The 14359-nt window shown below is 34.1% G+C and overlaps 1 protein-coding gene across 3 annotated transcripts in view; it reads right to left on the bottom strand.

Moving 5' to 3' along the window:
• Positions 1–14359, bottom strand: part of MIER3 (MIER family member 3) — a 31938-nt gene that overhangs the window by 5493 nt on the left and 12086 nt on the right. For 2 of the 3 annotated variants that reach the window (XM_088796515.1, XM_088796514.1), the window contains exons 3-10: positions 13080–13214; positions 12486–12557; positions 11337–11457; positions 10352–10437; positions 10063–10135; positions 7873–8024; positions 5722–5803; positions 4264–4358 (exon numbers count right to left, since the gene is read on the bottom strand). In XM_088796515.1, coding sequence (XP_088652641.1) covers positions 4264–4358; positions 5722–5803; positions 7873–8024; positions 10063–10135; positions 10352–10437; positions 11337–11457; positions 12486–12557; positions 13080–13214 — 816 coding nt within the window. The remainder of the gene's footprint in view (positions 1–4263; positions 4359–5721; positions 5804–7872; positions 8025–10062; positions 10136–10351; positions 10438–11336; positions 11458–12485; positions 12558–13079; positions 13215–14359) is intronic. The other variant, XM_019743287.3, reaches the window with a different exon arrangement.

The raw sequence follows: 14359 nt of genomic DNA on the forward strand, positions 1-14359 counted from the left end.
TAACTTTAAGTCTTCACAGAGAATATAGGCTTCTTGGGGACAGAGGCCTTTCCTGTCTTATTCACAGATATATCTCTAGTGCTTAAAACAATGTCTGGTAAATAACAGGATTTAATTATTTATGAAATGAATGGATACATTTCACAAGTCATTGTAAAACTGATGTTTTGGGGGCAACCCAGATGTCTTTAACAATCTTTTATCCACTAAATGAAACACTTCATCTTTGGAAAAAAAAAGTTACATTTTCATAAATACAAAAAAGCATGAAACTATTCAATATCATAGTGGAAGGTCTAGATAATGCAATACGACAAGAAAAAGAAATAAAAGCTATATAGATTGAGAAAGATGAAATAAAATTCTGTTCACAGATGATATGATTATCTATACAGAAAGAATCACCAAAAAACTTCCTGGAACTAATAAAGGATTATAGTCAAGGTTGCAGGATACAAAATTAATATGCAAAAATCAATTGCTTTCCTATATATCAACAATGAACAATTGATATTTGAAATTAAAACCACAATACCATTTACATTACCACACTTAAAATTGATACTTAGGCATAAATCTTAACAAAATATGTGCAAGATCTATATAAAGGAAACTACAAAATTCTGATTAAAGAAGAGATAAATAAATAGAAAGACATTCTATATTTATGAGTGGGGAGACTCATTATTGTTAGGATGTCAGTTTTCCCAATTTGATCTATAGGTTTAGTACAATCCTGAACAAAATCCCAGCAAGTTATTTAATAAATATTGACAAACTAATTCTAATGTTAATGTGGAAAGGCAAAAAACCCAGGATAGCCAACACAACATTGAAAGAGAAGAACAAAGTTGAAGGACTGGCTTACAGAACAAATAGATTAACGGAACAGAATAAAGAACCCAGATATAGACCCACCCAAATATAGTCAACTAGGAGTGGCCGGATGGCTCAGTTGGTTAGAGCGCAAGCTCTGAACAACACGGTTGCCGGTTCGATTCCCACATGGGCCAGTGAGCTACATCCTCCATAACTAGATTGAAGACAACGAGCTGCTGCTGAGATTCCAGAGGGGCGGCCGGATGGCTCAGTTGGTTAGAGTGCGAGCTCTTAACAACAAGGTTGCTGGTTTAATTCTCGCATGGGATAATGGGCTGTGCACCCTGCATCTAAAGACTGAAAAAAAATGGCAACTGGACTAAGAGCTGAGCTGTGCCCTCCATGGCTAGATTGAAGGACAACAACTTGGAGCTGATGGGCCCTGGAGAAACACACTGTTCCCCAATATTTCCCAATAAAAAAATTTTAGAAATTAACATATCTTTGACCCAAAAAAATTCAATGAAGAAAGTGTAGTCTTTTCCACAAGTGATGCTAGAACTGGACACCCACATGCAAAAGAAAGGAAAGGAAAGGAAAGGAAAAAGGAAAGGAAAAAGGAAAGGAAAGAGGAAAGGAAAGGAAAGGGAAGGAAAGGAAAGGAAAAACGAAAGGAAAAAGGAAAGGAAAGAAAAGAAAAAGAAATCTAGACACAGACCTCACATTTTTTCACAAAAATTAATTCAAAATGGATAATGGACCTAAATGTAAAATTATAAAGCTCTCAGAAGAAAAACTACATAAGAGAAAATCTAGATGACCTTGAGGATGGTGATGACTTTAGATACAACACTAAAAGCACAATCTATGGAAGAAAAACTGGTACGTTGGACTTCATTAAAATTAAAAACTTCTACTCTGCAAAGGCACTGTTAAAAGGATGAAAAGACAAACCACAGACTGGGAGAAAATATTTGCGAAACATATCTGATAAAGGACCATGATCCAAAACATACAAAGAAATCTTAAAACTCAACAATAAGAAAAAAACACCTGACTAAAAAAATGGGCTAAAGATCTTAACAGGCACCAGAGAAGATATACAGAAGGCAAACGAGCATATGAAAAGATGCTCCACATTATATATCATCAGGGAAATGCAAACTAAAACATCTAGTTATCATGACACACCTATTAGAATGGACAAAATCTAAAACATTGACAACACCAAATGCTGACAAGGATGTGGCAACAGGAACTCTCATTCAGTGCTGGAGGGAATGTGAAATGGTACAGCCACTTTAGAAGACAGTTTATTTCTTACAAAACCAAACATACTCTTAGCATATAATCCAGCAATCCACACCCATTGGTATTTATCCAAAGAAGTGGAAACTTACATCCACAGAAAAGCCTCCACACAGATGTTTACAGCAGCTTTATTCACAATTGCCAAAACCTGAAAGTAACCAAGGTGTCCTCCAATAGGTGAATGGATAAACAAACTGGTACATCCACAGAATGGAATAAAAAAAAATGTGATAAAAAGAAATGAGCTATTAAGCCACGAAAAGACATGGAGAAACCTCAATGCATAATTTCTAAGTCAACGAAGTCAATCTGAAAGACTAGACACTATATGATTCCAACTACATGACATTCTGAAATGGCAAAAATATAGACACAGTAAAAAGCCTGAGGTTAAGGTGGGGTAGAGAGAGGGAGGAAGGAATAGGTTGGAACAGATGGAGCACAGGCATTTTTAGGTCTGTGTAAATATTCTGTATGATACTATAATGGTGGATACATATCTTTATATGTTTGTCAAAACCAACACAAAGAATGAACAGTAATATAAACTACAGAGTTCAGTTAATAACAATTAATTAATGTATTAATATTGGTTCACTAACAAATGTATCACACTAGTGTAAGATATTAATACTAGTGGAAGCTGTGTATGTGCAGGGAGAAGGGGTGTAAGGGAACTCTGCATACTTTCTGATCAATTTTTCTGTAAAGCAAACACTCCTCTAAAAAATGAAGTCTATTAATTAAAAAGAGAAAGGCATAAAATATTGACCTACCCACCTAAATACTTCAGAATCCTATGTTCCTTTAGGATAAAGAAAGATAATAAACTAAGCAAACTTAAATGAAAATCATTCTAAACTGTTAGAATCTACACACATGCACACACACATTTTTATTTTTTAGAGCAGTTTTAGGTTCACAGCAGACTTGAGCAGAAAATACAGGGGTTCCCATATACTTGCTGCTTTCACACATGCACAGGCTCCCCCACCATCAATATCCCCACCAAAATGGTACATTTGTTACAATCAATGAACCCACAGACTCATCTTTATCACCCAAAGTCCGTCATTTACATTAGAGTTCACTCCTGGCACTGTATATTCTATGGGTTTTGACAAATAATGACATGTATCCACCATTACAGTATCATATATAATAATTTCACAGCCCAAAAAATCCTCCGTGCTCTGCCTATTCATCCCTCCCTCCTCACTAACCTTTTCATCCTTCCCTCCTCACTAACCCCGGGAACACTGATCTTTCTACTGCCTCCAGTTTTGCCTTTTCCAGAATCATACAGTAGTTGGAATTATACAGTATGCAGCGTTTTCAAACTGGCTTCTTTAGCTTAGAAATACGCATTTAAGGTTCCTGCATGCCTTTTTGTAGCTGGATAGCTCATTTCTTTTAAGAGCTGAATAATACTACATTATACGGATGTTCCACAGTTTATCCATTCACTTCAAAGGACATCTTAATCACTTGCAAATTTTAGCAATTATGATTAAAGCTGCTATAAACATTTGTGTGAAAGTTTTTGTATAGACATAACTTTTCAACTCCTTTGGGTAATTACCAATAAGTACTACTGCTAGGTTGTATGGTTAAGAGTATGGTTAGTTTTGGAAGAAACTGCCAAACTCTCTCCAAGTGTCTGTACCATTTCGCATTCCCACCAGCAATGAATGAGACTTCCTGCTGTTCCACAGCCTCACCAGTGTTTGATGTTAGAATATCTTTAATTGCTTTTAGTAACCAATGTTTCTTCAGCAACTGCAGTTCTTGCTGCTAAAGAGAAACATTTTTGAGGCCACAAACCTCTGAGTAGTTTAGAAAGAAATCAAAGTCAAGGAAAATGGTAGAAGAGTAAGACTTCCTGAAAAATACAATAAATGCATTTTCTTTAAGTAGATTATGACAATTGTATATGTGAAAAGATATATGAATATATTACCAGCCATCCCACAAGCAGGCTGTGGCATCAATGAGAGCAATAGTGGAAATGTTAGTGGCAGGGAAGCATTAACAAGTGGCTTCCTTTTTTTCTACCCAAGTGACTGGAAAATTAGTTGCTTATATTCACTGCAATTACTAAGCAATTTCTCTGTATTAATTTGCCTAACTTACCTTATTCTTCTGTATAAGATGAAAATCTTTTCCAAAAATCATGAGTGCATGTTCAAAGCTCCGGCATTCTTCTTCCGTCCATGCAGTCATTCCCTCTAAGGAAATTTTAAAACAAAACTCATTGGCCTCAAAACCCTTTTATATGAATCACTGATTTGTTGTCAGTGCATTTTCCCCGTAATACGCCATAAACACACTTTCTCTCTACACGCACGTGCGTGCGCGCACGTTCTATATGTTGGAGATTTCAGTTAGGATTACAAAAAGTAGGCATGCTATAAATCTTTTGAAATCTGTAATACTAAAATATAATCACTGATTATTTTCTCTGCATATGGTGGAATAATTTAATGTTTTTCTATAGTTTATGCTGATTATTTTTCTGGGTGTGTTTTTTTTTAACACAATGGGAATATTTTTCTTTTAATTAGAAAAAAGGGTTATTTCCTTTATGGGAAAAAAAGCCTTATTTTGGTCTCACATCAAAACCATAAGTTCTTCAATTAAAGACCATAAATAATCAATATGTATTTATTTAAAGTCAGTTTTCAGTGTTATACTCTGGAAATATAAAGGAAATAAGAAACAGTGCATGCTCTCAAGAGACTTAAATCCTAGTCAACTTCCCAACAAATGCTAATGTTGGTGTACTAAAATAAAATCTACTTGGGCCAGGGGAGACTTGAAGTGCCTCATTCAATGACACTGGGGACTAAGACCCCAAAGCCATTAGTAGTCTCCCATAAAGGTGAAAAATAGTTTGAAGTAAAAAAGAAACCAGTAATTTAATTTTTGAGTTATGAGAGCTTAAAATAATTTCAAAGAAGCAGCTTTTAAAAGGAAACATTTCAACAGACTATCTCGACCTGTAAGTTTCAACGTACTGTTTTCAGCTTTTTATTTTTCCAAGCCATTCATATACTAAGTATTAGCTCACTATACATAAACTTAATGGGGCATGCAATCCATTTATGTAATGATAAAAATACTGAAATTAAAGTTAACCATTTTCCTTGAAACACATAAGACAAAACATAAACACTATAAAAATGTTACATAATTACTAAAAATATATTTCTTGCAAAAAATCCAATGGACTATATTATACGTATTTCTTTACATATTTAATCTACTTTCATTTCTGGTCTGATTTTTAAAAATTTTTTTCAATGAAATTATAAAATCATTCTTTTTAATTACTCTGAATATACTGTTATCTCTGGGGTCTGCTTTGTTCTGTAACTCTTTCTTCAAGAAAGTGGAAGTGACAAGGAGGGTAACTAATTTGTATTTGACCACTCTGGTACGTCTAAAAATAGAGGGCAAGAAAAAGGAAAAATTTATTTTCTATGACGATGAACAAAGATCTTACAAAAGTGTTACAGGACTGCTCTGTTTAATCTGATCCTCAAATGACCATCTCTGTCATTTTCCTCTCTTAATCCCAAGTGTTCCTACCTTGAGATGCCTTTCCATTGCAGCAGTACCTTTCAATCGCTTCCTTTATATTATGGTTACACTTGAGAAGTTCATATAATGCCTAGTAGAGAGAGGAAAAAAACTGTTCAATAAAAATAAGCAAAAGTTCATACTTAACAGCATCATTTAAAAACAACAACAAAAAAAAAAAACGGTGTGTTTTAAAAGTCCTGACAAATATTGACTGATATGTTCTCTAATTTCAGGATATTTAAGGGTATGTTTACTCAGACATTTAGTCTACATAACTATCCTGGCAGATTGACTCTGGTATCCCGAGTTCACTGTTCATTCTCACCCTACCTCTCAGAAACTATCCAGCAGTATCATCCTTAACTTTTTTTTTTTTGCTAGGCCTCTGAGCTGTGGTAATTCCCCTATTTTGAACTATTTTTCCTAGCTGGGAAAAATTGAAACCATAGTCTTATCTCTTTATCACCTACTTCCTGCTTTTGAGTTTTAATGAACGGGAATAGCAGCAGACCTGGAATAGAAGTATGTGTACTTGAGTCACTAGGTTTATAATGGTCTGTTATTTCCATTTGCTATGAAGGGTGTCATTTTTTAAAAACAGAATTTCTTCCTATTGAATATTTGAAATTATGAATATACTAAATAGAAGCAGACAGAACTCAACTAAAAGTTAAATAATAATCCACCTTCTCAAGTAAGTTTCAAGAAAGGCAAGGATAGCTCAATATCGGTAAACCTATTACTACATCAGTAGTTTAACAATCAATCATTAAAAACAATCTCAACAGCTGCTAAAAAAGCATCTGATAAATTAGTATTCATTTCAAATTTTAAAAAGACAAAAACTAATAGTTATAAGTAGACAGTTACCACCTTACTATAATAAAGATAGCCTATATCGAACAAAGGGCTGGTATTATTCTTAATGTAAAAGCCTCAAATGTATTACCTTCCTTCAAAAGCAGGCCTCATATCACTATTACTACCAAATGTCTCTGAGAGTTATGGTTAATACAGCAAGAAATATAACAGAAATAAGAGATATAACAATGGTAAGGAGGAACAAAAGTATAATTCAATAATGACTTTAAGACTAGAAAACCTAAGAAAAAACTGAAAATCATGTTAGTTTCAAAAGCTCGAGAAAACAAATTTTTAAATATTTCTCTACAATATACAATTATAAATATAACAGAGATCCCATTTACAATACATACACATATTTAAAAGATACTGAGAAATTAATTAGATGAATGTGATTTTCAACAAAAACATTTGAGTGATAAAAAAAAAGTCAAATAAATGGAGTCAGACCATGTTCTTAAAGTATAAGGTTTAATGTTTTAAAGTTACTAATGTTTTAAAGGTACTAATTCTTCCAACGTTAATTTACAGTTTTAATGGAATATCAGTACAGAAACCCAATGGGATTTCTTTTAGACAGCTGATAAAACTACATACTTTGAAGCTCAGCTAGTACGACTTCTCTGTGTTACTTGGGAATTCAAGTTTAAGTCCACCTACCTTGGGTACTCACAAGGTGGCAATAGAGTGAAAAGGTGTGTGAGGGGCAAGATGATGTCAGAGGGCAAAAGGGGACTTCCAAAGGCCTTTAATAGGCAACATCTCACCTCCGCCCCACACAATCAGGAGTGTTCTGCAGCTACAGATACACAGCGCTTAAACAAGTGCTCCTAAGTCAAATTTATACAATCTTAATAAACATTACCTTTAACCACTTCCTGAATGAAGTTCAAGAATAATCCAAAAATACCTTTATTATAAAATCTAAAAGTCTAAGCATAGAGAATGTTTACATAACATTACATAACAGCAGATGGAATATGCAGTCATCAACAATGAGCTATAAAGAATTCTCAGTGGCAAAGGAAAATAAGATTAAGTGATTAACAGAATATAAAATGGTATCTAAAGTAAGGTATGTGTATCGGTACAGAAAAAAAGGCCAGAGATATGAAATATTATAGTGATTATCACTATGTCTCAAGATTTTTTTTAAACCAGTATTTTCCAAGTTTTAAACAACTATCAGAAAAAGATATCCAGTTGACATGGAAGAAATATTTGTATCAAATATAAGAAAACCGGTAAGATACTACCAGTAAACTGCTATTAACAACAGAAGTTGTAGTATACCTGCTCATTATCCCTTGTGTGTGTTCCTGAAGAAATCCTGTCCATTATTTTTTCATTTCCAGTTCTTAATGAGGTCTCAACAAGGTACTCCTTAACTTTGCTCTCCAAAACCACACCAGGACGCCAAAGTAACTGATCTTCATTTTCATATACTGATAAAGAAAATCCCATTAACATGTTAAAAATAGTGAACACACTCAAAGTCATATATACAGACTGTTGTTCCTCTTCCTTGATAGGCTATTCATCGGGACAAGTAACTAACTTTGAGAACACCAGTAATTTCATTATCTGGCAGCTTGAGCTTTTCATTAATAAAGGTTAAAAAAATTTTTTTTAACCTTTATTAAGGGCCAAGTGTTCCAGTGGCTAAAGCAAGTGGCTTTTTTGGTGGTTGGATTTCAGGATTTACTAACTAATCAGAAGGCTTTTTATGCCTAGTAAAGTCTAATATAAAACTCCATAGTGGTGTCTTATATTCTCGTAATGAGGGGGTAAAAATAACCTGTGTAAATTCTTTAATAAACTCAATGGAATTTTCTATTGAACTCTCAAAATGGCTCTATGAAATGTCTAGAAGTTAAAAATTGACAAACAAAAATAAAAACCAAAATATCTATCAATAATAAAATATCTAAGTATATTTTTCCTTTACTGATTTCCTCCCAAAAGGTGAAGAATTTTTTATTTACAGGAGGCAGCAGATTAATCAAAAATGAAAAATAACAATAAACAGTAAGAGGGAATAAACTTTCTACAATCTCTGCAATATAAAGAGGCTGATATACTAATAAGCAAACTATCACTAAAACAGGTCTGTTTTATTAATGCACACATGGCTGCTGCAGTCAAAGCTTCTACCTCACACAATAAATACAGGTGGCCCAAGATTTTTTCCCAGTGCTTCAAGTGCACTCCATTCTTCAAGTGTATAATAAGTACTAAAGATAGTTAACAAAACTAATCTATTGCAAGCTCACTATGTACTAGAGACCATGGTAAGTACTTTATATTCACAACTGTATAGGCAACCATTATCATTCTCGGTGAGCAGGAAAGTTAAAAATAAAGTGTGCCTGTCAAACAGTAAGACTGACTTTTGCGCTAAGATTTTGGAACCAGTTTCTTTTCAATTTGGACAAAACTGAAATAGGTAAAATAGCTTGGGTTTATTCCCTTCAAAAGGTAGAGAAGGAAACCTTCCATCCTGAATGTGTGCATAAAACTGAGACTATTACCTCCATTATGTTTACGCTAAGAACTGACAGGTACTGAGCATGTAATTGGCTCCAAGGGTGTGTGTGGCATTTGGGCGGCAGTGGTGGATAGGCTGGGACATCTGAATAAAATCAGCTACTGTTTGCTTTCCCAGGACAACTGCCTTCCATCACTTTGAAAGCGGTTTAGGGAAACAGTATTGCTAGGGGCTGCCAAGGCTAATGACCCCCAGGGTAGCCAGTCCCCACTTCCTTTAAATAGGGGGTGACCTGACATAGAGGAAAGGAAGAAAGAACTCTGGAAATTTTGTGTTGCTATGCTGTTTTGCCCTCATGACTTCACAGGGACCAACCAATTCATTAGAAAAAAGCCAAATGCACGTGGCCAGATCTACTTGGTTTCCAACTAGGAAGGTATAACTGCATTTTTATTTCCCACCATTTCTCTGCATATTTTCAGAACCAACTATAGTTGGAATCTACCAAAAATGTGAGGAAAAACTAATTACACTTAAGTAGGGGTGTACAACAAAAGAAGCAGAATCCTTATGTTCCACCAACTTCTTCTCTTTCAGGGCAGGGGCAGGAGAATTTCTTCTGGTCTCTTTTTCACTCAAGAGTTTTCTTTCCAAGAGGTTTATAGCTCTAACATTCTCATTATCTCAGGTGATAAGATTCTACCCAATTCTACTGGAGCAGGTTGTAGGCCAAGCAGTTAGTAGCACCTTAAGAGGCACTCCACTATTTCAACAGGTGCTGAGTACACTGGCCAATACTGTACTGGGAGGGAGGTGATTCTCTGAGTCTCATGATTAGTTTTGATATATTATTTCTAAGTCAGGCCTACATTTTCCCTGACTCTAAATCAATCTTTATACTACCAAGGTTGGTTTATAACTAGATGTTTAAATAAATGTATTAAGGGATAACTTGCCTATCAGATATTATCAAAATCAAAAGCCTTCTTCCTTACCTTTCTCATTGCCATCATACTCTCCAAGATAAGGGGGAATCTCTGCCTGATATTGTAAACCGATCATTATTTCCTACAGGAAAATTTAGAAGTAAAAATAACTTATTATAAAAATAAATATTGGAAAAAGATTTCCAACTCATTAATCAGTTACTATAGGTCAAAAGAAACTTCATCTTACAACAATAAAATTTCCCAAATTATTTCAAAAAATGTTTTAAAAATCTACTTTAATACTTTAGTCCAAATGGTCTATCAAGTTATGATGATGGTTAGTAACTCAATTTACCTTCCTCAAATCTTCAGGTGAGTTACCACTGTCTGTTTCAACATCTTCAACTTCTGATTCCTTATCACCATCACATGTAGTATTTGCTTAAAAGAAGAAAATTAAATTTTAAAAAAGGTTAATATTGCCTATTTTTGCAGCACCTGAAAGAATGCCTCGAGGCGCATGTGATATTTATAAAAATTTGTTGAATAAATGAGATCAGCACAAATATACTAAACCTCTTTGTAACAGTCTTACATTTTAACATTAGTCAAAACAAGACACTGAAAAGACTAAGAAAGCTTATAGTATCCTCATAATTATTTGGTGTTCAGTTAGTAGTTTGGGAATGTAAAAGGCAAACCACTATGGTCACCTTAAAAAAGAATATAAAGTGCTGGAGTTCTGATTATGCTAATGTAGACTGGGACACACAAAAAGAGCTGCACATTAAGGCCACCAAAGTTACAGTTTTGTGTGTGTATTTGAATTTGTTAACCGAACAGTTCTTCTACCATATAAATACATGAGAAATAACCAAGATGGTATATAAGAAATTATTCCAGTTCAAAGATCTTTTAAATTACTCATAAACATTAAGGGATAATACCAAGAAATAAAGGAAAAGGATTAAATGCATCACTGAAAATAAAAAATACTTTTTGAGCAACTGATAGCTGTCAAAACCAGGAGAGTAACGCCTTTTAAAGTAGTCCAAAAACTATCTATATAATTTCATGATTAAACTAAGACTGATTACCATAGCAACAGATGAGTCTTGGGGAAGAGAACAGCCTTGTAAAACTAAGCAAATGTTTTAGTTTGAATATTAGTTGACCTCTATCCCAATAAAAAAGGTTATAATCTTACTCAGCTTCTAATAGAATTTTATTCCAATCAAGTAAAAAACTTAGAATATTTTGACAAACTACTAAATGTAATGAAATGTAGCCAAGCTAGAATACCTATACTACTATTAATCAGTAATGACTGAGTTTCTTACATCGTAAAGGCCTAGGGAAGAAATCAGAAGTTTCATGGGAAGTCACTGATGGTGTCAGGTCATCTGCAGAAGACTGAGTTTCCTCATCATCACCTGACAGTAGGTCTTTTGCTATTTCCTCCTATAAGAATAGGAATGAAGTGGCCAGAACTGATTATATCTCATTAATTTTTAAAAACGTCTTTTTATAACATTATTCATAAACATATTATTATGATGTCATGATATAATTAAGAATTAGTTGAAGGTCCCATAGTTTTGAGAGAATTTAAAATTCTATAATTTACTTCATGTAACTATTTAATAACATTTAAGATTTAATCATATATAATATTTAACAACTATATTAGTATACGCTTATAACAAACAATTTGCCCATATTGTTTATATCCATAAAAAATAATTTATGGATATGCAGAGAACTTATTGGAAGCTGCAGGCTAATTTTTAGTGAATTTACAACAAAAGTAATCTTACTTTTAAGTGATTAACAATTAAACTCACTCTATCAACATAAATAAAAACAGTCAGCCCTCAGTATCCGAGAGTACCACATCCACAGATTCAACCAACCATGGATCAAAAATATTTGAAACAAATGTTACATTGTTGTTAATTGTCTGTGTAGTTAGGGCTACAATGGTTGCATCTGTACTAAACATGTATAGACTTTTTTTCTTGTCACATTCCTTAAACAATACAGTATTACAACTATTTACATTGCATTTATATTGTATTAGGTATTATAAGTAATCTAGAGATGATTTACAGTATACAAGAGGATGTTCACAGGCTATATGCAAATACTACACCATTTTATAAAAGGGACTTGAGCATTGGATTTTGGTATCCAATGGGTCCTAAAACCAATCCTTCCCTCCACGGATACTGAGGGATGACTGTAAAACAAAAACAAAAAGTCTCCAAACACCACACTTCCAATAATTTGAAAAGTCCAACTAATGAATAGCTCTGACTAGTGATGTAAGTTCAAAAGAAACAGGTCTGAATTAATTTTTATGTCTAAGCGTACATTCATCCTCGTGCCTGGTACACAATAGGCACTCAATATTTGCTGAGGGACTATGGTCATTAAGGTTCGTGGTACATTAATATCACATTTGACTGAAAAGTGGGAACATAACTCACAGGAAGAGGTTCCAAGATGTGGATTCCTCTCCCTGCCTGAGATCGGAAAGGCGAGGAAAGCTTTCCAGGGATCTGTTAGCAGAGACAGTGGCTGTGTGAATTTTCCTCAGCAAGGACTAGGCCTTCCCCACAACCAGCCTATGTTGGAGATGTACCACCGAGGCCTCGGCTGCTGCAGCCGCTGTCACTCGCAGAGCCCAAGTAAACAAGAGATTCTCTCCAAGCATGCCATGCCTAAGCCAGATCGGTTTGAAGTCTTGTGGAGGATTTATTAATCAATGTAGTCAAGGATTCACAGGATTAAAAGTTAGGGCTAAATCTAAGTTTAGATATAATGTGTTTGCATAGGAAAGATGGAAAAATTATGGAAGAATACTCAAGCATGCAATGTATTATGAAGCAACTATGTACTACTTTTAAAGTAGTGTGATCAAAGCCATACAATATTTAAAACAGTCACCAAAATGGTAAGAGCAATGGGTCAATAAGAAGTTTACATTTCAGAATTATGAAATCCTTTAAATTAAGGAAACTCTAATAAAAATAATCAGTGGTGATAGATCTGGAATTTTTCTTTTAAATGATTGTACTTACTTTGTCTAGTGTCATATCTGGTAGTTCATCTGCAAGTTCACTTGGGGAACTATTTGCACTAGAATTTGCAACTGCTGGAACTGTAGGTTCATAGCCATAGAATGCCAGTAAATCTTCTAAAGGCATGTTTCCTTCCTATTCAAGCCAGGACACAAACATGAGCTCAGGAGATGTCACAAAACAACAGATAAACTGTCATGCCCTTAATGTTCACCAAGCACATTATCAAAACAGAAGTATCAAATTAAAGCCAAGTTTTAGTTTTTTTCTTTTGTTCCATTGCCAGAAAACAGTCTCAAAAACACCTAATATATTAACAAAAGCGTAACAATTAACATCTTAGTTTTTATTTTCTAGCATTTCACTTTTTAAAAAAATTCCTCAAATATCTGCTTTAGTGCAGATTTTTTTTTTTACCTTTCACATATAAGGCTTTGCCTTGAAAACATTTCTAATTAATCAATCAATAACTTCATGTAATTTTCAGCTTGTTTCCTTGCAGTTAACAGTTTACCACTTGGTTTAGTCTTCCACGTTAATTAGAAGATACCTAATGGGAAACCTTTGCTGAACATATACTAAAATCAACAATATTTATATATTAATGTTCAAAACCCAATTACCCTTTTGTATTTCTACTAATACATCTACCTTCCATACCAATTATTTTAGGTTTTTTTCCGAAACTGTCTATTGGAGTTTGTATTATTACCACCATCTTACCAATGAGAAAACTGAGGCTTAGTTCTGGGTTCAAATTCCAGGACCCCCAGTTCCCTTACTGGCTGCATTGCTTTTATAAAATGACATACTCTAGTTGCACTGCTGTCTGTATTATGAAGATCTATGTCATGCCACATAGTGATACCGAGTCACTGTTTCTCCCCCACTAATTCATCTGAAAATAAGTGCTATACAGTCAAGCCTTGAACAACATGGGTTTGGATGTCATGGGTCCACTGAGCCGTGGGTTTTTTTCCAAAAATATATTGGAAAGTGTTTTGGAGGTTTGTGACAATTTGAAAACACTTGCAGACAATTTGAAAAACCTTATGATTTTTTAAATAACATTTTCTTTTCCCTAGCTTACTTTAAGAATACAGCCTATAATACATATAATACATAAAATGTGTTAATCTACTATTTATATTAATAGTAAGGCTTTTGGTACACAGTAGATTATTAGTAGGTAAGTTTTTAGGGAGTCAAAAATTGTATGTGGACTTTCAACTGTGCAAGGGGGATTAGCAATTCTAACCCCCACATTATTCAAGGGTCAA

This window comes from Rhinolophus sinicus, chromosome 3 (genome assembly GCF_057876585.1).
Source record: "Rhinolophus sinicus isolate RSI-liver-muscle chromosome 3, RSI-T2T, whole genome shotgun sequence".
Taxonomy (NCBI): Eukaryota; Metazoa; Chordata; class Mammalia; order Chiroptera; family Rhinolophidae; genus Rhinolophus; species Rhinolophus sinicus.